The 16435-nt window shown below is 43.5% G+C and overlaps 1 protein-coding gene across 8 annotated transcripts in view; it reads right to left on the bottom strand.

The window, feature by feature from the left end:
• Positions 1 to 16435, bottom strand: part of Actr3b (actin related protein 3B) — a 56875-nt gene that overhangs the window by 15168 nt on the left and 25272 nt on the right. For 4 of the 8 annotated variants that reach the window (XM_090333591.1, XM_090333585.1, XM_090333588.1 and 1 more), the window contains 7 exons: positions 16067 to 16191; positions 15388 to 15498; positions 13423 to 13518; positions 10219 to 10326; positions 8708 to 8851; positions 6078 to 6251; positions 1940 to 2032 (listed from right to left, as the gene is read on the bottom strand). In XM_090333591.1, coding sequence (XP_090189717.1) covers positions 1940 to 2032; positions 6078 to 6251; positions 8708 to 8851; positions 10219 to 10326; positions 13423 to 13518; positions 15388 to 15459 — 687 coding nt within the window. In that variant the 5' untranslated portion in view covers positions 15460 to 15498; positions 16067 to 16191. The remainder of the gene's footprint in view (positions 1 to 1939; positions 2033 to 6077; positions 6252 to 8707; positions 8852 to 10218; positions 10327 to 13422; positions 13519 to 15387; positions 15499 to 16066; positions 16192 to 16435) is intronic. The other 4 variants (XM_090333592.1, XM_090333590.1, XM_090333586.1 and 1 more) reach the window with 3 other exon arrangements.

Raw genomic sequence — 16435 nt, 5'->3', positions numbered from 1 at the left:
TATGTATATGTATATATATATATATATATTCTCAATTCAAGCAATTACAGAAAATCAACCGTGAACTATACTGAGATATATTCACATCTTCTTGACAAACACAATGAGCGGGAATTTCTAACAACTTCCAGCCCATTGCTAACACAGATTTAAAGACATTCTCTTGCTGATCTACTTCCCTCTGAAACTCATTTCCTTCTACCTCCCATTCCTTCTACTCCACCCACAGCTGTAGGGAACAAATTCCCTGCACATCCCCAGCTCCCCACTCTACCAGTGCTCACGACCTTCCCTGTACAGGCTGGCCTCCCCAACACCAAAGGCCAGGCCTGACTGGGCTCCGGTAACACTTTTTTGCAAGTGTAATCTGCCCTTCTCTCAATTTGCTTGATTCCCTTTAATGACAAGAATCTTGCAGTGGTTCCATGTTATTTCAATATTTCTAGTTTATTGTCAGCTTTAAAGACAAGAACCCCACAATTAGATTTCTCAGCCATCAGGATTTTCTTCCAAATGGGATAAAAATAAGTCCTACCATCTTGGGATACATCAAGAAATGGACTAGATTTTTCTTGTTCCAAGTTTCAGAATTCCAGACAATCAGAGAATCATCACATGAACACATTCTAACTATCTCCCCCACCCCCGCTCTAACTTCTCCCTGCCCACTGCACAATGTACTCACCCAGAATAAGAATAGAACCAACCAAGACGGGTGGGGGGTGTGGGGGGGGGAGGGAAATGGGTACCAAGACATGTGAAAGGGTATCAATGTATGTGAATTAATGCACCTTCTATCTGGCAAATATCATGTAACCCTTTTACTAATTACAATAAAAAAAAAGAATAGAACCAGACCAGTTTATACAAAGAATAACAGATACCACTTTCATCTTATTAATCAATCCTATGCCTAACACTGTCCAGTCTCAAATACAGCTTTCCCTATAACAAAATGGTACAATATTTAAACTAAATCCCTCCAGTTAGCTATATCATATATCCTAACTTTTAAGTCATCTCCTCTTATGACAGTGCCTGAGCCGGGAACCAATGGCTCATGCCTATAATCCCAGCTCCTCAAGAGGATGAAATGTGAGGATGGCAGTCCAAAGCCACCCTAGGCAGAAATGTCCCCCTGAGACTCTTATATCCAATTAACCTCTCAAAAATCTAAGTAGAGCAGGGCACGGAGGCTCTCCTCTATAATCCTAGCTACTCACAAGACTGAGATCTGAGGATCATGGTTCAAAGCCAAAACTTGGGCACTAAAGAAAATGAGACTCTATCTTCAATTAATCACTAGAAAATGGGAAGTGGGGCTGTGGCTCCAGGGGTAGGGCGATAGCCTTGAGCTGAAGAGCTCAGGGACAATGCCCAGGCCCAGGGGTAAGGTGGTAGCCTGGAGCTGAAGAGCTCAGAGACAGTGCCCAGGCTCAGAGAGGATCTGTGGCTCAAAGTAATATAGCACTAGCCTTGAGCAAAAGAAGCTCAGAGACAGCACCCAGGCCCTGACCTCAAGCCCACAACCAACAAAAAATAATAATTATTACTATTATTATCTTTGTTGTAATTATAGTGCCTGTAACACATCCCAGAGCCCAGGTCAAACCGCACATTGACAAAATAATCTGAGAGTATGAGTATTTAATTTGGAGATAAAATTCTAGTACTGGCTGGATGCTGGTGGGTCACACCTATAATCCCAGCTACTCAGGAGGCTGAGATCTGAGACTGTGGTTCAAAGCCAGTCCTAGCACGAAAGTCTGTGAGACTCTTATCTCCAATTAACCACTAGAAAACTGGAAATGGTGCTGTGGCTCAAGGGGTAGGGGGGTATCCTTGGCTAAGGAGCTCAGGAACAACACCCAGGCCTAGAGTTCAAGCCCCATAACTGACAAAAAAAAAAAGCCAAGTACTTTACCAAAGCAGCTTTTACCTTATACAGTGGACGGCGTACATCTATGGGACAGTTCTGTATTACTTCATCAACAACATCCGAGATAGACTCCATGAAGTCTGGGTTGGCAAACTAGATGACATAAAAATGAAATCATACATTTCTCTCAAATATCACAAAAAATCTTTTTTAAAAGTAACTTTACTAAAGACAACATCCAAAAAGGAAGAGCTTGTAACCTGACTGATGTAAATGTAATCCCTCTGAACATGACCTGTATAATAGCAATGAAATTCTAAAAATAAAAGTGACTTTAGAATGGAAGAAGGGTAAAAACTGCAGTCATCATATCCAATGGTGTAAATACTGAACTACTATTTTTTTTTTGCTAGTCCTCAGGGCCTGGGCACTGAAAAGGCTAGTGCTCTGTCACCGGAGCCACACCACCACTTCTGACTTTTTCTGAGTATGTGGTACTAGGGAATCGAACCTAGGGCTTTGTGGATGCTAGGGAGGCACTCTACCATTAGGCTATGCTCCCAGACCCTGAACTACATATCTTAAAGGTAGGGATAGGAGAGGAGAAAAATGATGGAAGGAACGGCATTGATCATTGAACTGTACTCATGACTTACAGAATTGAAAACCTTTTTGAAGCTGGGTGCAGTGGCTCACACCTATAATCCTAGCTACTCAGAAAGCTGAGATCTGAGGATCATGGTTCAAGGCCAGCCTGGGAACCAAAGACCGTAAGACTTATTTCCAATTAACCACTAGAAAAAGAGAAGTGGGGCTGTGGCTCAAGGGGTAGGGCGGTGGCCTTGAGCTGAAGAGCTCAGGGACAGTGCCCAGGCCCAGAGTCCAAGCCCCACAACTGTAGGGGAGGAAACCTATTTGAACAACTACTTAATTTTTTTTGCCAGTCTTGGAGCTTGAACTTAGGACCTAGTCACTGTCTTTGAGCTTTCTCAAAGCCAGTGCTCTACCACTTGGGCCACAGCACCACTTAGGGCTACTATTGTGTATGTAGTACCAAGGAATTGAGCCCAGGGCTTCATGCAGGCTAGGCAAGCACTCTACCACTAGGCCCTAATTAATTTTTTAGAAGTAATTTTAGCCAGTGCACAATTCACTCTAAGTGAAAGCACATCATACTAGAGTGAGGGTATGTCAGTATAACTGACCACTTGCCTCTTAGAGGTAAAATATGTAGGTTTGTAAGGAAAGATATCTAGTAGGAAGGGACAGGCTAGCTGTATATCATGAATGCACAGCAATTCATGACAATCAGGGAAATGAAAAAGCATATACACAAGCTTTAAAACATGCAGTGACAAAACAAACAACTGTGACTATTAAAACTACACACACATTAAAAGAAAAAATCTAGCCCAGAAAAGACATGTTCAGCCGGGCGCAGTAGCTCATGCCTGTAATCCTAGCTGCACACGACGCTGAGATCTGACGATCAAGGTTCAAAGTCAGCCGGGGCACAAAAGGACCTAAGGCTCTTATGTCCAATTAACCTTTAGAAAACCACCAGAAGTGGGGCTCAGCTCAAGGGTAGAGTTGTAGCCTTGAGCTGAAGAGCTCAGGAACAGTGCCCAGGCTGAGTTCAAGCCCCACAACCCACAAAAAAAAAAAAAAGAAGAAAGAAAGAAAAGAAATGTTCAATGAGAGATTAATCAGACATGCTTTAATTGATGATAAAAAAAACTCCATAAAACAACCATGTTGGATAAACAGCCTTAGATTCAATTCCATGAGTTAAATACACAATACAAACAACTCTACTGCATTTGAAATCAATTTTAAAGGACAAGGGAATCTTGAACGTGTTATAGTTTCAGAGGAAGGGAGCAATGATGCAGCACATGCATGTATTGAGTAGTTTCGTGTTTATTTCACATTGAGGCTCTTGAGGAAAGCCTGTACGTTCACTAGTTTATTATTATTCATCAGATGATCATAATTATTCATTAGATTACTAGTAAGATTACTTTCTTTTTTTTTGGCCAGTCCTGGGCTTGAGCTCAGGGCCTGAGCACTGCCCTTGGGCTTTCTCAAGGTTAGCGCTCTACCATTTGAGCCACAGCACCACTTTTGGCTTTTTTTGTGTATGTAGTAACAAGGAATGGAACCCAGGGCTTTGTGCAAGCTAAGCAAGCACTCTACCACTAGGCCAAACTCCTGGCCTGGTAAGACAACTTTTATGCCAAACAAACTGGTCATATGGGTATAAAATAAGACAGCAGTTTGTAATCTATCCATTAAATATAAACTAAGTTAGGAAGGCAATTATACCAAGACACAAATAAAATGCATTATATATAAACCTGAAGCAGCGCCTCTTCATGATTGCGTTCTACAAACCTATTAACCATCCCCATGGCAATGTAGCAATTTACACATTGTTCACAAAACAAAACTGGTAGCCTACACCAGGTACTGTTATCTAAATTATAGCAAGGAGCACAGTAGGAAATTGGGAATAGGATGGATAATCACCAGTGCCTTTTATCTGTAATCTGTGCTACTCAAAAGGCCAGCCTTGGGCCCAGGAGTTTGGCCTAGTGGTAGAGTACTTGCCTACCATGCACAAAGACCCAAGTTTGATTCCTCGGTACCACATACATACAAAAAGCCAGAAGTGGTGCTGTGGCTCAAGTCTAGCTTTGAGAAAATCCCAAGGGCAGTGCTCAGGCCCTGAATTCAAGTCCCAGAATTAACCAAATGAAAAAAAAAAAAAGCTAGCCCGGGTAAAAAAGTCCAGGAGACTCTATCTCCAATTAATCATAAAAATGAAAGGAAGATTTTGTTACCTGGTATACTGTATATATATTTATTTGAAATAGGGAAGGGAAGGTGGAAAACAAGATTATTGGGAGGGGGTAGGGGAAGGTAAAGGGGACAAAAACATGAGAACGGGTGTCAAGGTTCAAGAAGTAATGTACCTGACGAATGTCACTGTAACCCCTCTAAAAATAAATACAATTAAAAAAAAAAAAAGAAAGTTGGCTCAAGTGTTATAGCACTAGCCATGAATTAAAAACCTGAGCAAGAACAAGAGGCCCTGAATTCAAGCCTTGGTACTGGCAACCCCCCCCCCCAAAAATAAAAATAAAAAGGAAGGACACTAAATCAAAGATTAGAGCCAGACATGGTAATGCACACCAGAAATGAAAGAAAATAGAAAGATCATGAATTCAAAACCAGCCCAGGCAAAAAGTCAGTAAAAACAAAAGGCTCAAGGATGGAAATGTGACTTAGTGGTAGAGTGCTTGCCTAGCATGCAGGAAGCCCTGGCTTCTATTCCTCAGTACCCACACAAGCAAAAAAAGCCAGAAGGGACAGAGCCCAGGCCCTGAGTTCAAGCTCCAGGACAATTGGCAAGAGAGAGAGAGAGAGGGAGAGGGAGAGGGAGTGGGAGAGGGAGTGGGAGTGGGAGAAAGAGAGAGAAAGAGAGAGAGAGAGAGAGAGAGAGAGAGAGAGAGAGAGAGAGAGAGAGAGAGCGCAAGCACGCACGAGCGAGCCCCAGAGATGGAAATAGGATCCTGAGTCCAAAATCAGTTCAAAGTATCAGTAAAAACAAATGGACTTTTGCCTAGTATAAGTTCAATCCTCAGAATCACGAAACAATGAGAGAAAGGTTATATTTCATCGTATTTTCTAGCTAGAGGCAACCTGTATTCAGTTCTTGAGATTAACTAGTTGTTAACACATGCCATCCCTAAAGATCAATCTCATCCCCATTGTCTTCCGATGCACATAAAACTTGTTCCAAACCTCTCCAGGAATAATCCTTCCTTAATTTTTTTTTGGGGGGGGTCAGTCATGAGGCTTGAACTCTGGGTCTGGGCACTGTTTCTGAGCTCTTCAGCTTGAGGTTAGCACTCTACCACTTGAGCCAGAGCACCACTTCTATTTTCTGGTGGTTAATGGGAGATAAGAGTCTCACAGACTTTCACGCCAGGGCTGGCTTTGAACTGTGACCCTCAGATCTCAGCCTCCTGAGTAGCTGGGATTACAAGTGTGAGTCACTAGCACCTGGCTTCCTTCCTTCAAGTAAGTCAGTAGTGAGACAAACCAAACAACTGCCTAGGACACCTCCACCCCTCCTCCCTGAGTATCACTAAGAACTACATACAGCTGGTGCACACTGGGGGCAGCAACTTACCTCCGGGTGAAAGAATATTTCAGGTCCCAGGAATCTTTCATAGCCAACATCAATGATAAACCTCTTCTGGTTGATTGCATTGATGCCCGTGTACTGCTTGATCCACTTCCGAGGATCCATATCGTACTTAGCAAACTCCTTGACTATGTCAGGGCAAATGTAACAGTATTTCTCCTGTGTGTACACAGAAAGATGTCACCACGCATTAACAACGAATCTCCCCATGTCTCTTCTCTGCCTCTGACAAACACACAGGGCCCCCCTGCATTAAACACCTGTGAACTGGGACTGCCCATACTGCCATTCTAATGTGTATGTGCTACCAAGCCGTCGGCTGGTAGGTACTCCATCAACTTTCACCTTAGCTGTGGCTGCACTTAGACTTGGGGATGTCTGCTTCCTCTGCAATTTAGCTTCAAATCCCAGCTTTTAGTCTCTGTCAGCCCCTTGCCTGTATCATCTTTGCATGTCCTCTCAGTCTCCTAGCGAGGGCCTGTACCTCGAGGCTTTCTACCTCTGGGTTAGCAAGCCACACTAACTCTATTAAGCCTGCTAACTGTCCACATCTAACTGGTACCTAAAGGAGTCAGCTCTGTTCACCTGCTGGTTCTTCACCTGGAGTCCTCTGGCCCCTGGGGGTCAGCTTGTTTGAAGGTAAAATCACTCAGTTGTGCCCAAAAAGCCAGGTCAATGTCCTCCAGCATGTTAGTTCATTTAACTCATAACAGGAAGTACATCCATGAAAATGTTCATCTTGAGGCTCTGGATCCAGGTGCAAGGATGACATGTTCTCCACCCACCCCCTCAGGCCTGTCCTAACTACAGGAGATCTCAGCGGTGACATGAGGCAGAGGTGAAATGTAGGTGGCAGGGCTGACCCCACACAGGGCAGGGAAGCTGATTTTGAGTCTTCACTCCCAACCTTCACAGATGGGCCATAAGGTCAAAAGCTGAGCATGGCAGGGCACCTATAATATTAACTACTCAGGAGGCTGAGATCAGAGGATCAACATTCAAAACCAGGCCAGGCACAAAACTCTGTGAAACTCATCTCCAATTAACCATCAAGGCCAGAAATGGAGCTGTGGCTCAACTGGTAGTCTCAACCTTAAGCACAAAAATAAATTTAAAAATAAACACAAAAATAACCAGTGTGCTTCTTGGACTGCACAGTCAGAAATGGACTATGGCTAGCCAATGAGTAAACTAAGTGACTGAAATGAGACTAGGGAAAGACACTTCACAGGAGGCCCCCATGGGGATCCTGACACAGAAAGGGATATCCAAAACTCCTAGAGTGACAAGGGCACCAGAAACAAGCGCACAATTTTGATTTGCACTTCTAACAGATTTTGAGAGAATAAGGAAGCTTGCATCAAATATCCAGTTTTCTCTCACTTACAAAAAGCAAGGAAAAGAGGGCTGGGAGTTTGGCCTACTGGTAGAGTGCTTGCCTAGCATGCATGATGCTCTGGGTTCGATTCCTTGGTATCGCATACACTGAAAAATAAAAAACAGAAGTGGTGCTGTGGCTCAAGAGTAGCCTTGAGGAAAGCCCAAGGATGGTGCTCAGACCCTGAGTTCAAACCTCAGGACTGGCAAAAAAAAAAAACAAGGAAAAGAAATGGGGGAAAATATTTTCATCTGACCACACTTCTAGAAACCTCTCTTCCCAACAGCACTTGAACACTAAACACTGGATCTCTAGAAACTCCAGGCCTAGGACAAGTGGAAGCCCATTTGCAGGAGTCTGCCAACTCCTGGCCCTGTCCTCAAAATACCCATCTCCACGAGTATCAAGTAAAATGGGAAATATTTCTAGTGCTTCCTTTCATTCAATTGCCTATCTTCCAATTGTCCTACAGCTCCAAATCTGTCAAATGTAGGAGAAAGGCACCTATCACACCTCCACATTCAAAGTCTTCTCCAAAATATTTCCTTCTTCATCCATGGAAAAATTAACTTCAGGATTGTTAGACACCTCTTGCCTTTTGATTTTTAAACCTGTCTTCATTTTGCAACCTAAACAGAATTCCTTTGAAAGGGTCTGGGTCTGTGAATGTCCTGTACAACCTAACACAAAGACTACTAAATTGGGTCACATGGACATTCTTAAATAAAAAGTCCAAGGAGCCTCTTATCTTCTAATCTTACTAAATTCTAAACCTTCCATTCCTTTTCTGGTTCAGTAACTAAAATCTAAAAATATAGTGAATTCTGACTGCATATTCTGCTCCTGCAAAGGTATGGTCCACAAGTATACTCATGATGCATGGACAAGGGCAGACTCCCATGGCTCCTGACACCCAGTGCTCCTGCTGTGACTTTATCCCCTTATTCTAGGCTGAGGCACAAGAAGGGTAGAAGCCATGCACAGCTAAGCTGTCTAATTAGTCACCTGTGGAACAATGCTGGACTATATATCTCACTGGCTCAATCCCAATCTGTTGAGAAGAGGCAGTTGAACCTTAAGCCCCAGCCCACTTTACTCACTGGCAAACAAACCAAGACCCACACTCACAAGGGGGAGAGGAGGGAAGGTAGGAGCAGGGAGGATAGCATCCAGGGAAGTATCCAGGCACCCGTTCTCTCTCACTCCCGAACCACTCAAGTTTCCATCTGTTTTTTACCTTAATGGCTTTTGCGGTCTCCAGTGACTGCTCAGGAGGGATTCCCACCTCCCTCTCCCTTAGCAGCTGTTGAATGAAATACGTAATATCTCTACCTGCAATTGGGATGTGTTTGATGCAGCTTCCAATTACATAACCTTCAGCCTGGAGAAGAAGAGGAGGAAGAGCAGTCCACATCAATCATCTGCACTCAACAACCCGGCCCAGGAGGTTTCCAGCCTGTCACTAGCCACCATTTACTGGCTCCCACTGAATGCAAGCTCAGTGCTGGAGGTCTTTTTAAATTGCAGCAAATGAGGTTTCATTAATAGTTCAAGTTGTAAATTACTTCAATAACATGAGATCATAAGCAACCAAAAAGTTTCATTAGGAGTGTGGTTCTCCAGAAAACTGTATGGGCTATTTCACTTCTAGAAGGTAACACTACCTGTGAGAACAGTAAATGCAATAGTGGGAGTCTCTCTTTTCAAAAAGGAAAAGATGGTACTACGAATTGTTAAAACAACTATAAATCGACCTATAGTAAAAGTCGGTAATATAGTGAAGTACATAAGAGTTTAATTCTTTTTTTTTTTTTTTGGCCAGTCCTGGAGCTTGAACTCAGGGCCTGAGTACTATCTTTGGGCATTCCAAAGACTAGCACTATATATACCACTTGAGCCACAGCACCACTTCCCATTTTTTCTATGTATGTAGTATTGACAAATCAAACCGGGTCCTTGTTCATGCAAGGCCAGCACTCTACCACTAGACCAAACTCCAGGCCCAAAGAGTGTAATTCTAATAGCTTGAATTAATGTCCAGGTCCCAAGTGGTTAGCCAAGGTGAGTGTGCTTCAGCCACAGCCCCTCATCCACTGCGAATGCAGTCCTGTAGGTCAAGCACACAGAACTACAGTGTGCAGTGAATGGTCCCAGCAAAGGTGCCGAGAAGCTCTGGTGAGTTAACTAGTCACTATGCTGTCTGAAGAGCAGCCTGACTTGAGAGTCTGCATCCTTTCCTGCCTTCCTGAGCCAGTGCAGGCATGTCAGCAAGGCGCCTGGGACTCCCAAGTAGGGCTGGTACCTAGTCACAGTCCCGAGTACTGATGGGTTCCAGGGTGCCTCACAGGCCTCTTTGAGCACAGAGGGCTTCTGGCCAGCATTCCTGCAGGTAGGCAGATTTGGAAGGCAATGCAACCGTCAGGTTTCACACTGAAGCACATCAAGCCCCTGGGTCATAACCTCCAAGAGACAGATACGAGGGTGTGGAGGTGTAGACTCAACCATCACACCCAACTCTGGAGCACTCGTGAAGCTGCAGTGACTAGTTCTGAGCTCCTCCTAGCTTTTCCTGAAGCACTTAACTTCAAAGAAGATTTGGGCCTTCTGTAAAAGACCCAGCTTGTACTGGTGAAATACTTCAAGAGGAAAGTCAAAGATATGTACAGGTTAAAGAGTAAAGACCAGGCCGGGAGTTTGGCGCTCTCCCCTTACCTCAGATCAGAAGGGAGGATGGCCCACTGTGCTTACCACTGGGATGACGTGGGTGACGCCATCCCCACTGTCAATGACTGTCCCCGTCAACGTGCGCTCCCCAACTTGTCGAGAGGTCCAAGAAGCTGCAAGAGCCAGCACTGCCTACAGAGAAGACACAAAACATTCTCTACAGCAGTCAGCCTGCTTGCTCTCAAGTTCAATGACTCTTACTTAGCAAGGCTAAGAAACACTTTTCTTTCCCTATCCTGCAACTCCCTTCTCTAAGATTTCTATTCCACCCTAAAAATCTAGCATGTGAATGTCATATATTTCAAATGAAGGCGTCCCAAATTTTCAACTAAGACTTCTAAAGTTTTACAAAGAAAAGCCAGCATGAAATAAAAAAGGGAGGGGCCGGGAGTTTGGCCTAGTGGTTAAAGTGCTTGCCTAGCACTCATGAAGACCCGGGTTCGATTCCTCAGTACCACATACATAGAAAAAGAAGCCGGAAGTGGTGCTGAGGCTCAAGTGGTAGAGCTCTATCCTTGAGAAAGTCCAAGGACAGTGCTCAGGCCCTGAGCTCAAACCCAGGACTGGCAAAAAATAAAAAATAAATAAAATAAAATGAAATAAAAAAAGGAAAAAAACCTTCGCCTGCCCTGGGGCTTGAACTCAACCTGAGTGCTATCCCTGAGCTTTTGTGTTCAAGACTAGTGCTCTACCACTTGAGCTACAGTTTCACTTCTAGCTTTTTTGGTAGCCGTAGTGGAGATAAATGCCTCACAGGCCTGCGCACAGAGGCTCATGCCTGTAATCCTAGCTACTCAGGAGACTGAAATCTGAGGATCAAGGTTCCAAGCCAGTCTGGCACAAAAGGACCTGAGAGTCTTATCTCTAATTAACCCCCAGAAAATGGGAAGTGGGGCTTGGCTCTAGGGTAGAGTAGAAGAGCTCAGGGTCAGGGCCCAGGCCAAGCTCAAGCCCCATGACCCATCAAAAAAAAAAAAAGTCTTATAGACTTTCTTTCTGGGCTGGCTTCCAACCACGATACCAGCCATCTGACCAGCAAGTATTACAGGTATGAGCCACCAGCACCAGGCTTCTTTTTCTTTCTGTGCCAGCACTAGGGTTGAACTCAGGACTGGGTGCTGTCACTATGATTCCCTTGTTCAAGGCTGTCTGCCACATATGCCACAGCTCAATTTCTGGCTCTTTGGTGGTTAATTAGAAATAAGAACCTTGTGAATTTTCTTGCACAAGCAGGCTTCAAACCACAATCATCAGACCTCAGTCTCCTGAAAAGGTAAGATTACAGGCATCAGTCTCAGGTGCCTGGCTGAAAAAGGTTTTTTTTTTATAGAATCAGGGATCACAATTTTATTTTATTTTATTCCAGTCCTGGGGCTTTAGTACAGGGCCTGGGCACTGTCCTTGAGCTTTCTCAAGGCAAGTACTCTACAGCACTACTTTGGACTTTTTCCTTTTTCTTTCCTTTTTTTTTGGGGGGGGAGGGATTCATGGGGCTTGAACTCTGGCCTGGGCGCTTCCCTGAGCTCTTCAGCTCAAGGATACCACCCTACCCTTGAGCCACAGCCCCACTTCTCGTTTTCTAATGATTAATTCTAGATAAGAGTCTCCTGGCTTTGTACTGCAGGCTTTGTATTGCCAGGGCTGGCTTTGAATTAGGATTCTCAGATCTCAGCCACCTGAGTAACTATGAATACAGGTGTGAGCCAACGCACCCAGCTCTTCCAACTTCTTCTGTGTATGTGGTAGCAAGGAATTAAACCCGGGGTTTCATGCATGCACTCAGAGATCATAATTTCTAACCCAGTGACTCTCCCTGTGGCGTCACAGAACAGCTAACATAAAATCACTGCTGGAGTTATTTACAATGCAGACAACTAAAGGTCCCAGCCAGAAATTTTAGCCAGAGAAATGTAGCAGAATGGTTCTCAGCCAGGGCAACTGCTGCATGGGGCAGCATCTACAGCCATTATCACTACCGCAGGAGTAAAGGCTGCAGGCAGCTCTTCAGCAGGCGGAGGTCAGGCCGCTGATAGGAACTGTCCAGCACAAACAACAAAGGCCGGCAAACACTACACAGGACACTCTATAGGGAACTGTCCAGCGCAGAGTATAGATATGGCACAAACTGGTTAGGAATGAAGCAAAACTGTACTTTAAAAAAATAAAAAAAAAAAAACTCTTCAGATAAATGAAGACCTGAATGTGTGGACACTCTGATACTGCTCAGTGTAGGGTTTTCTAAAGTGTCTCCCCTAACACAGGACATACTTACCTTACAGGAGGAATAGTTAGAGTTGAATGGATGTGTATCTTTTTTCTCAGATTTGAGATTATCAGAGTATTCACTATGCTAGCAGGCATGTGAGTCAGTCACTAGAACACGGTAGTCCCCACATCCATTTCCCTGTTGAGCTCTTCCTCTTCCTTTTTCTTAGAAAGGACTAAGCAGAACATGTGGGGAAAACTTCCATCTCATCTGTCCACTAAAACTTCAGCTAATTCATCTGTACAAAGTGGCAGACACAGAACTCCCTAAAGCAGGATCTCTCAGAAGCAAGAGTTACTGGGATTAATTGGCTCAGATTAATGTAGTGACCTCCAAAGGCATTTCCTTTCAAAAGATTCTCCAGGGCCAGGAGCGTAGCCTAGTGGTAGAGTGCTCGCCTACCATGCATGAAGCCCTGGATTCGATGCCTCAATACCACATACACAGAAAAAGCTGGAAGTAGCTCTGTGGCTCAAAGGGCAGAGTGCTAGCTTTGAGCAAAAAGTGTCCAAGGACAGTACCCAGGTCCTGAATTCAAGCCCCAGGATTGGCACAAAAAAAGATTTCTCTAGGGTTTGGTTTTTTTTTTGTTTTTGTTTTTGTTTTCCTGATCAGAATTGAAAGAAACTAAAAAGAAAGCCACATGTTTACATGTACCTTGTCGACCTGAGTTCAAGCCCCAGGACTGACACAAAAAAAAGATTTCTGTAGTCCCTAGGGTTTGTTTATATGGAAAAGGCCTACCATGTCTATACCAGTAACACTTATGTAAAGTCATAGACTATATTCTCTACAGTGCTCTAGTTCAGCCTGAATGGTGTGAATGTACATGCATGTTTATGGATCTAAGAATGATACAACCTTATAACAAAAACTCTTTGTAAGTACTTTTCTTCCACAGCTAAATAGCTAAGATTCCTTAGAAATCACAAAAATAAAAACTTTTCTCTTTTTTTTTTTACCTGAACTGCAATGTAGAGTCCTGGTACATTAAATGATTCGAACATTATTTCAGCAAGATATTCTCTATTTTCTGGTGTGTTCAATGGAGGTTCTGTCTGTAAGAAAACATTCATTCTATTAATCATATGCCAAAAGTTTAAAAAATTACATTAGAAGGGGTATCAATGTTTAACAAGTAATGTACCACTACCTGATGAATGTAACTGTAACCCCTCTATACATTATCCCAACAATTTAAAAAAATTTTTAAAAAAATACATTAGAAGGCTGGGAGTTTGGCCTAGTGGTAGAGTGCTTGCCTAGCATGCATGAAGACCCGGATTGGATTCCTTGGTACCACATACATAGAAAAAGCTAGAAGTGGTGCTATGACTCAAGTGGTAAAACTCTAGCCTTGAAAAAGCCCAAGGACAGTGCTCAGGCCCTGAATTCAAGGCCCATTACTGGCAAAAAAAAAAAATTTAATACATTAGAAGTATACAAAAGCTAACATAAGCAGCTAGGACATTGTACAACTTGCTAGTTTTACAGACAAACTACACATAAGGTGATTTTAAAAATCATCCAGCTTGCCAGGCGCAGTGGCTCACACCTGTTATCCTAGCTACTCAGGAGGTTGAGATCTGAGAATCAAGGTTCAAAGCCAGGCACTAAAGTCCCTGAGACTCTTTATCTCCAATTAACCACTAGAAAGCTGAAAATGGCCCTGTGGATCATGGGGTAGGGTGGTAGTCTTGAGCTGAAGAGCTCAGGGACAGCCCCCATTCCCAGAGTTCAAGCCTCATGACTGACCCAAAAAAATCCAGCTTTGTACTCAGGAGGCTAAGATTCAAGGACCACAGATCAAAGCCCACCTGGGTAATAAGGCATATGAGACACATCTCCAATTAACTACCGAAAAGCTAGAAGTAGAGCTGTAGCTTACATGGTAGAATGCTAGCCTTGAGCACAAAAGTTCAAAAACAATACCCAGACCCTGAGTTCAAGCCCCAAGACTGCCCACGGCTGCTACTCCTTCCCAAAAAAGAGAAGCAAAGAATAAAGTTTTGAATTATAGTTCATACATGCATGCAGAAAAATAGAAAGGTGAGTTAAAATAAATCAGCAGAATAAAGATAACCCAATCTGCCATAAGTCAATGTGAAATTACTCCTTATATAGCACCCTATATAGCATTTTTTACTTTTTTTGGTGGTCGTAGGGCTTGAATTCAGGACCTGGGTACGTACCCTGAGCTTTTCTGCTCGTGTTCTACTATTTGAGCCACTTTTGACATTTTGCTGGTTAATTGGAGAAATGAGTCTCAGAGACTTTCCTGCCCAAGCTAGCTTTGAACTACCATCCTCAGATCCTCCTATGCTAAACCATGCCTGCTTCTCCGGTGCTTATAGTTAGAGTCCTCACCCTCCCTCTCTCCCAGAGTCCCAGACTTCAGCCACAGTCCCAACCCTCCCCATCCCAGGGAGAGATCTTGACTAATCTGCATCGGTTAGGGTTATTCCATTCCTCTCTGCTGACCAGGTCAGGCTCAGGCAGATGGGGTAAACCTGCTGGAAGTTTCTAGGAAAGGGCTTCTAAATTCTTAAAAGGCAATGTTCAAGGAAAACCTTCTCTTAGATCCAACTGAACAGAAATACCTGGAGAGTAACACAGAAACTCAACAGCCATCCTGAGGGGGGAGTCAACAGAAGATGTCATGCTAACGGACAGTCCCCCTCAGAGCTGCTAGAGTACGCAGCCCAGAACTGCCAGGCCTCCCTTCCTGCTTTGGAGATAATGGGCTCCTTTCACTTCGGGATGATTACTGAGCTTTCTGTTATTTGCAAAAAGAAGCAGTCAGACTCATGAGAATGTCTTCAGAAGGAATTCTAAATTTGTTAGGTTGAAAAGTTGAATTTCAAGCTGTTAGAAATCTCAGCAAGAAGAATTTACAGAAACATTTGCCTCTTAGTCCAATTACTCACCATTAAAAAATAATGATCCTCAGGTTCAGCACGAAGATATTTAAAAACCACTTGTTCCATGAACCTTTCCATAAGATCCCAGTCCTCAATGATACCATGGCGTATAGGCCACTGGAGCAAGAGAAACCAACCAAAACATGCCCAACTTCAGTTCAGAAGAGTAAGAGCAACAGCTTCACAGCACAGGCACAGAGAACCACAGAAAGGCATCCTCCTGAAGTCAGTGCCTCAGGCAGAGAAAAACAAGGGGCATTTTAACAGAAAGACTGAGTTGCTTACTGTTTATATCTGCTAAGCCTCCCCCCTCTAATTACAAAGAGCCACTTCAAGAGTGAGAAGCAGAGGCATCTGTCTCGTCTATCATGCAAATGAATCAAGTGTTTCCTTTCCTTTTTTCTTGGATGAAGTATCTGTTCAAATAATGTTAGTGTTCAAACTGCAATTTCCCGTGTCTAATAGGTTCAACAGTTAGCAAGCAATTTTGCTTTCATGGGTGACAATACTCCCTGGGTCAATCTGCATTCCAGAGTTAATTCACTTGAAATATACCTATTCAGAAACAGCCTACTGTTGTTCTTTTCACCTACCCACTGTCATCCATGCCTAAGAGCAGAATCCCACTCCACAACTCTGAAGATAATTTCTAATTCATCTACTGCTCTGTTCTTGGGAAGTTTACCTTTGTAGCATAGGTAGGTTTATCAATGGCTTCATCCCCTATGAAAAAGTCAAGGTCATCAACTCCCCTCAACACTCTCCTTTGGGCCTGGTCAACAACCTTTGCAGACTCTCTGATGGCAATACCTTTAAAACAAAATAAAAGCACAGATTTCCATCACTCTCCACACAAAGCTGAAAGAATAGTGCAATCCCTATGCTCATACAAGAGTTCAGTACCTACCTATACACTAGCAAATTTTCAATGTCAAGTTTTTCTTTGAGAGTGTACACAAGAAAAGTTGTCAATGGGCTGAAAGAGTACTACTTTAACAAGTTACTGTTTTCAAGTATTATTTTCACTGTGACACAAAGAAACTTAGTTGGCCTG

The sequence above is a fragment of the Megascapheus bottae genome, chromosome 5 (assembly GCF_031878675.1).
Source record: "Megascapheus bottae isolate mThoBot1 chromosome 5, mThoBot2.hap1, whole genome shotgun sequence".
Taxonomy (NCBI): domain Eukaryota; kingdom Metazoa; phylum Chordata; class Mammalia; order Rodentia; family Geomyidae; genus Megascapheus; species Megascapheus bottae.
Note: the sequence above shows the minus strand (reverse complement) of the source record. Positions and strands in the feature narration are given on the sequence as shown.